This window comes from Accipiter gentilis, chromosome 34 (assembly GCF_929443795.1).
Source record: "Accipiter gentilis chromosome 34, bAccGen1.1, whole genome shotgun sequence".
In the NCBI taxonomy this organism is placed as follows: domain Eukaryota; kingdom Metazoa; phylum Chordata; class Aves; order Accipitriformes; family Accipitridae; genus Astur; species Astur gentilis.
This window is the reverse complement of record NC_064913.1, coordinates 7,065,030-7,072,117: the sequence shown is the minus strand read 5'-3', so window position 1 is coordinate 7,072,117 and position 7,088 is coordinate 7,065,030. Positions and strand designations below refer to the sequence as shown.

The window sequence follows — 7,088 nt, the reverse complement described above, 5'->3', positions numbered from 1 at the left end:
AGCTAGGAATCAGATCCACGCTCATAGGCATTACGGACTAAATCTGTAACCAGGCTCAGACATTTTCACATGGGAAGAACACAGGCTACTCACGTTGGTTCACAACACCAGGAAGAGTGGCCATCCAGGTACTGGAAAAGGTCCACATTTGTTTAGATTTACCAGAAAGGCACAGATTGAACTCTGCTTTAATGAACTGCTACACTGTTGCATGTACCCGCAAAAAAAATAGGATGTAAGCCTTCTTTATGTTCTGATAACCACACACTTATCAACAGGAGAAAGCTTTTCTTTATTCCCAAGACCATATCTATCTAGACTTACTTACTAGAAGGGATGAAAGAGAACTGCCCAGAGCCCTCTGATTTTACTTTAATACCAATCAACCTGTGTATCAATCTTAGGTTAACACAGTGAAAAATCTATTTACCCACACAGAAAAATGCAATTTAGAAACATGAAATTTATCAAATTCTCTTTGTGTTTATTGACTGTCACATGACCGTAGAAGTATTTTAACGGTAAGACTTCTGGTAGCGCGCACGAGCACCAGGTCCTCCAAATTTCTTGGATTCACAACGGCGAGGATCTGCAACCAGCAGAGTCCTATCGTACTGGATGAGAATATCCTTGATCTCTTTCTTAGAAGCTTCATCAACATCTGTTTAAAAAAACCAAAACTTCAGTTTAAGAAGTTTCACATGCAACAAATCCATATTAACATTTTTTGCACCAAAACTACCAGAAGCCATACATTTCCACTTAAGGCTAATAGAATAATCAAAACTCACATTTTTGATAGTAAGCCACCAATGCTTTGGAAATAGCTTGACGGATAGCTGTTAAAAAAAAGATAATGGATCAGTAAGGATTGCAAACGTATTTAAAACTTAAACACAAAGTGCCAGTTACCTGAGACACTTGCTGTCTTGGTTTTTGCCAAATTGTCCTTTCCCTCCTTAATCTCCCCTCCCACATACCCCACATGACCTTTACTTTGGCAAATCTGAACAAATCCATGCCAAGAGGCCACCCACAGTTCATGTGTTGATTTGACAACTGCCAGCTAGCCAAGGAATTGTATGAGGGCAGTCTGATCATCTTCTCTCCCGAGTACTAACACAGGTTCATCCTCTACCGAGCAGTCAACTTTCAAAATCCTTAGAAACACAATCCTCTGAAACGTCTGTACTTTTCAACATGGACAAAACTGATCAGTGTGTTCAAAGACTAAGGAGGCAAAGGGGACAATAGGACAGTATGAGCAATTCTTCTGGCACACCTCAATAAAACAAGCCTGTGGCATAACAACACAGTAATCAGAATTCAAACCAGGAGTATGGGAGTAAATGTAAAGATGTTGTTAGCATGTTATCTGCCAGAACATCAAGATCAGGATTTTGATGAAAATCTGAATTTTCTGAAAAATTAATGCAATCAACTTTGAGACTGAAACATGTCTCTGCTCTTTATGCAGCTTCAGCTCTGCTTCATTAACCTATACCCAAACTGAAACAGCAGAACAAACCTATCATTTGTAAAGAGCAACCCTATCAACAACTAATGCAAGTACGTTCTCATCTTCTCTGCAAGGGAAAAGAACTGCCTAGCTTTGCAGGTCAGCTGAAAGATGCTTCTGAACAACATGGAAATTTACAACTAAACATATAACTTCTAGTGATAACTTCCCTTTTCCCCTCCCAAAATCTTTGTGCCCAGCTGCACTGGAACTATCCTGTCACACTGCAAGACACACAGATAATTTCCTCACTTTTCCTCAAAATTTTATCAGTTTACTTCACGCAACTCACTCCACATGTTACAGCTTTGCATATAAAATATAACCAACAAGGCTTAGGAAAAACTGCATTTGCGCAGTGGAAAAAGAAACAGAACATCAAGATGCACAAGTTACTATTCTAAACTCAAGCCTCTTAAAATATGCAGCTTGACCTGTTCTAGCCCACGCCAGAGATCCCACCAAAAATCATACCGTAGATTTGTGCTACATGGCCACCGCCCTTTACACGGACTCTGATGTCAACACCAGCAAACCGTTCCTTCCCCAGGAGGAGGACAGGTTCAAGCAGCTGGAAAACAAAACATAGAAAGAAAATTCATTTGTGATCAGAAACTACAAAGATTAGAGCTTGTAGTAGGTTTATCAAAAGCAAAGTTATTAAACGTTCTGAAAAATGGAGCCTTGATTTTACAAGCGCACGCCCAAATTAACTACATCTCTTGCAGAGCTCTTTAACATTTACTACTGCTGTTATAAAATAGATTTACTGAAGTCTTGAATTATTTTTTTTTAAGTTTCAGAAATCTTAATAGCAAAGCATATGCACCCAGGAGTTAAGAGCAAGGCAATAGTTCTAAGTACAATGCCATAACTACATCAGAAAAATAAATCAAGTTTATTAAATTCAAGTCCTGAAGTAATTTGTAGGTGGTTTTGTCCAGTATGTATTATACTTTTTAGTTCTCTAGTCAGTTTTAGATTCTCTCAGTAGTGTTCAAACAGCTATTTTATTAAGTCCTAAACAACTTTTAAAAAGAAGGGGTTTAAGTGATCCATTTTGATTTAGAAAGTGAATGTGAAGTGCTGAAAATACTTCACATAATTACACTAACACACATGAATCCAGTTAAGCAAAAAGCTCAGCGTTCCCAATAAGGCAATCACAGAAGGACAGTTTTCGGAATTTTTGTAACAGTGTCTACATTTTAGGTCATCAGGTAACACACAACCAAAAATTCAGTACTGTCAGTAAGGCAAGCAACTCTTCTCCATCCCCAATCAATTATGCATATAAAGGTTTTCTAAAACATAAGGTGGGGGCGGGGGGAGGCTGGGTGGATGCTTACTTTATACTGCAGAGTTCTGGGCTCAATCATTTCCAGAGGTCTTCCATTCACCTTAATGAGGCCATTTCCTCTCTTGCAGTGGGCAACAGCAGTTGCTGTTTTCTAAAAATCCAAACGTGTATTAGTGCAGCATTTCACTTTTGCACTAGTGGTGTGAAGTGAATTTCTATTTAACAACCTAAAAATTGTAGTTCTATGCCCGAGATTACTGTCTCACACTACACAAAACAGTACCACTCCTTATGTTCCCAGGCATTCACTCGAAGTATATATAAAGGCACCATCTTAATAAAATTATATTTAATTTATAGTTAAAAATACCATATAGTCACGCGTAAGATTTAGTTATAAATGAGGGAAAGGTGCCCTCTCCATTCTGCAACACGGTATTTTTGCAGCTCATTTCCTCACAACAGCCTGTTACTTAGAATTAACTCGAGCCACTGGATCCCCTCAGCACAAACGTCCTCTTCCCTTAGAATTAACTCGAGCCACTGGATCCCCTCAGCACAAACGTCCTCTTCCCTTAGAATTAACTCGAGCCACTGGATGCCCGCAGCACGAGTTTCATCTTCCCCACGACCTCATTAACACGGCTGTCGGACACCGGCAACGACGAGCCGGGCCCCAGTGGCCTGGAGACGACAGCGGCGGCCACTACCGAGCGAGCCGGGCAGATCTCCGACCCAGAAGGCCCGGGCCCGCTCCCAACGAGACCAAATCCTTCCCCCCCACCCCCCCGCGTCCGCCGAGCACACGGCGCGCTCCGCCGCCTACGGACCGGGACACGTGGAGCTGCCGCGCAGGCCTCGCCACCGCAGCCTCCCCCCAACACGGCCCCGGCGAGGAACCGCCGCCGCTCCCGAGCTGGGGCCGAGGGACCCCGAGCGCGTAAGGCCACAAGGCGCGGCCCAGCCCGAGAGGCAGGAGGAGAACGGAGCGGGCCTTGCGCCCCGGCCTCACCTTCCGCCCGAAGACCTGGACGCTCTGCAGGGGACCCTTGGCCGGCATGACTGTCTCCTGCAAGAGAAAGGGAGGCGGCGTTAGCGCTGCCGGGGGAGCAGGGCGGGGGGGGGGGAGCAGGGGGCGAACGGGGCGGGCGAGACCGGAGCCCGCCGGACACCCACCCTCCCCTCAGCGGCGGCACCGGGAAAAGGCCGAACGGGGTTTCCCAACCTCTTCTCAGGGGCGCCCGCGCCGCAAAGCGCAATGCCGTCTTCCGGCAGTGCGACAGAGAGCATGCGCCGCCCGCCCCTCTCCTCCGTCCGGCCGCGCTTTGCGGCAGCGCCGGGCGACCGCCTTCCGTTAACCGCCGTCCCTGGGGCCGGAGGGACGATGGCGAGGCCGGGCGATGGGGCCGCGCCTCTGTCTCTGCCTCTCCGGGTCTTTCTGGAGGGGCCGTGCTTGCTGCCTCTTCGCCGGCCGGGAGGCGCGGCCCTTGGGCCCTGCGGCAGGCCGGCCGGAGCGGCTTGGTGGGCGCTGAGCAGGGTTAAATGGGGTGGACCCGACCGGGGCTTCTGTAAGGCTCGGCACGGCGGTGTGGGGTCACTCCGTATTTTCCCGCTTCGCTCTGTGGTGTTTGTTTGTTTTGTGGTTTTTTTTTTTAAAGTAACTTTGGCCTCACACAGAATTACCTCACGTTTTCCTTCTGGTGTGAAGGGCCGCAGTCTCCTCAGACTCCATAAGCGCTGGGTAGGCCTTGTCCCCCTTCCAGAAACCAGCTTCTGTCCCTTGAAGCTTGCACGCAGGCTTAATGCTGCCCCTTTTCCACCTGGCAGGTTGGGGATGTCCCGCCGCGGCTGCCTGCCCCCGGGATGAGAAGGGCAGCCCCGGCTCAAACGGGTGAGGTTAGAGCGGGGCTGGAGAGGGGGGTCACTCGCTGCCCGAGCTCTGGCATGGATTACAGCAGCTTGAAGGACTTCTTGAGAGGGAGAGCGAGGATGCACAGCCCGCGAGAGGCTTCTTCATCCGTTACTTGTGACACATCCAGTGTTGACACCGTAGCGGACCTTCTGTCAGGTATCCCAGTGACAAGCAGAACCCAGCTGGGCTTCTGGTATAAAGAGAACAAAACGATGCCTTCCTCAAGAGGCTTACAGTCATTCTGTGAATATTGAGATGCAGCAATACAAACTACAAAGCTTTTTTAGTTTTAAAGTTTGGTAAACTGCTGGAGAGGTTGAAGCATTAAACTCTGTATTCTATTCTATCACTGTATGATGAGACATATTCAGGCAATTGTTTATACCCACTTGAATAGTCAGTAGCCATTATGTGTAAGAGCAAGTCGAGGAGTTCTCTAGATTCAGGGTGTCCATGGAGCACCATCAATTTGAGCTTTTATCTCTGTTTTCCTTAACATCTGTCATACAACATGGAATTTAAGTCGCTTTCAGACTGAAAATATTTTACTTCTAAGGCTTGGTATTCAGTGTGCAAACATTTCCAGGACAAAAGTAGAATCTATTGATGAAGCAAGGTCACGGTTCTCAGAAGTTTTAAACGATAGAGATTTAAATTACTATGATTAATTAGAAAGTTGACTGCTCAAATGAAACAATCAGTTCCTTTGTCTTTGGACAGGATTTTCAATACTGAACATTAGTCATCAGTCATGTGAGGATTTAAACAAGCACTTAGCTTTATGCAATTTGAGTGATTAGTTCTATTCAAGTGAATAGTACTGTGCAGAACGTGTAAGATTTAGCACATCTCAAACCCCCAATTGTACAAAGCTTTAACATGTGACCTGGAAAGTGATTTTTTTTTTTTTTTTTAAAAGCTGTTTCCTAAGGAACAGTGTTTATGCAGTCACACGTGTCTATCATCCACTCTTTCCCCATCACCAGGGAAGGGGAATGGTTGCCAGCTTGTTGGCCAATTTCAGTTAGTTTTCACAGAAGAGTGAAATTTTCAAAACCAATTTAGCTTGTACAGATTTGGTGAAAATAGGTTGCTCTGTATAAGAGAAATCTTTTACTTGCACAATGAAAGCAGCTACACGAGCTGAAATATTAGACATTACAAAACCTTTATTTAGGTGAAAAAGAGAAAACATAATACCTAATTAACCCAGTTAGACAAAAAGGTTCAACTAAGACGATCAACCCAAAGGTGAGCCATTAGTAACTGAGTTTTGTTGGGTGTTCAGGGCACTTTGAAAGGAAAAGAAAGCAAGTATAAATCTGTTCCTTTTGTGGACATTATCTGAGGTCTACTAATGAAGACCTGTGTTTTAATACCAAGTACACTATTAAATAGGGGGTTTTCAAAAGTCTGCTTGTATAAAGCTTACATTTTGGGAGCATGCTTTCTTACGTCCTTCAAAATTCATCCTCATTTGGGTGTTCATCTGCCGCATGCTCTTCCTGGAACTGAAAACGTTCGTCCTAGAAGGAGGAATAAAACCAGTGATATGCCTACACACTTTTATCTTTCTGTTAGCAAAATAAGAAGATAATCAACAAATATTGATATCTTTGCCTGGAAGATAAGGTTAAAGGCTTTGTACTGCTTGTTTCCTTTGCTTTCTAGCATAAAAATGGGAATAGGAGCTAAAAGGCATTTAGAAACCACCTACCACAGAAATTAGGCTGTAACATGGGACGAGAGAATTGGATCATAAATACCACCATATACAAAAGAAACAAAAAGAAAGATACCAGAATGGAAAAAAACTCTCAGGTAAGATACTATACTTTTAAGAAAAAGGTCCAACAATATCCCTACTTAGTTTTACTGAGCACAGAATACTTTAAAATGGTAACATATTTCTGATTTCAAAAAGAATAACATAGTAAGAATCTCCAAGCACCACCTACAAACTCTTGTCTTCGCTTCCTTTTTATTTGTAAAATAATTGCACCTGTGGAATGCAAGGCACTTGTTTGGCAGCCTTTTTTTTTTTTTTTAACCTTACTTTGCACCAGTGTGAAGAGTTATATGGCATGCAAAACAGTGAATAATCGGGCCCAGAGAAATTAAGGCATATTTTCTGGTAAACCACTCTTACCAGAAAGAGCATTTCAAAAGAAAGCTGACAGGTTTGAACCCATCTTGATGGGGTGTTTTTATTATTTCCTAGTAGGAGGAAAAATAGGTAGATGTAGCTCAAGTTTAAGTCCTTGATTTCACAGCAATTCTGTACTGTACTAACAGATGATCTCTTGTGTATCTTTGTACCAGCAAGTATCTTACAACTACTAAGTCTTTTACATGGC

The 7,088-nt window shown here is 44.0% G+C and overlaps 2 protein-coding genes across 3 annotated transcripts; one reads left to right on the top strand and one right to left on the bottom strand.

The window, feature by feature from the left end:
• Positions 1-463: 463 nt before the first annotated feature.
• RPS16 (ribosomal protein S16) lies at positions 464-4,083 on the bottom strand. The gene is made up of 6 exons (XM_049792299.1): positions 3,996-4,083; positions 3,832-3,888; positions 2,869-2,970; positions 1,994-2,090; positions 792-839; positions 464-661 (listed from the first exon to the last, which is right to left on the bottom strand). Exons 2-6 carry the CDS (start codon positions 3,877-3,879, stop codon positions 516-518), a joined length of 441 nt encoding a protein of 146 aa, XP_049648256.1. The 5' UTR covers positions 3,880-3,888; positions 3,996-4,083; the 3' UTR covers positions 464-515.
• Positions 4,084-4,169: 86 nt separating this feature from the next.
• Positions 4,170-6,640, top strand: LOC126034492 (uncharacterized). Of its 2 annotated transcripts, XM_049792274.1 has the most exons (3): positions 4,170-4,560; positions 4,647-4,887; positions 6,403-6,640. In XM_049792274.1, exons 1-3 carry the CDS (start codon positions 4,204-4,206, stop codon positions 6,405-6,407), a joined length of 603 nt encoding a protein of 200 aa, XP_049648231.1. In that variant the 5' UTR covers positions 4,170-4,203; the 3' UTR covers positions 6,408-6,640. The 2 variants fall into 2 exon arrangements, with proteins under 2 accessions (XP_049648231.1, XP_049648230.1); XM_049792273.1 differs by lacking the exon at positions 6,403-6,640 and having other exon boundaries at positions 4,647-5,068.
• Positions 6,641-7,088: the final 448 nt, after the last annotated feature.

Coding starts and splice junctions, on each gene's coding strand:
- RPS16 (XM_049792299.1), bottom strand. CDS start 3,879: ATGCCGGCCAAGGGTCCCCTGCAGAGCGTCCAGGTCTTCGGGCGGAAG. Junction 2,091..2,868: donor CCAGAACTCTGCAGTATAAA/GTAAGCATCCAC, acceptor TTTGTTTTCCAG/CTGCTTGAACCTGTCCTCCT. Junction 662..791: donor GGTGGCTTACTATCAAAAAT/GTGAGTTTTGAT, acceptor TTTTTTAAACAG/ATGTTGATGAAGCTTCTAAG.
- LOC126034492 (XM_049792273.1), top strand. CDS start 4,204: ATGGCGAGGCCGGGCGATGGGGCCGCGCCTCTGTCTCTGCCTCTCCGG. Junction 4,561..4,646: donor TCAGACTCCATAAGCGCTGG/GTAGGCCTTGTC, acceptor TCCACCTGGCAG/GTTGGGGATGTCCCGCCGCG.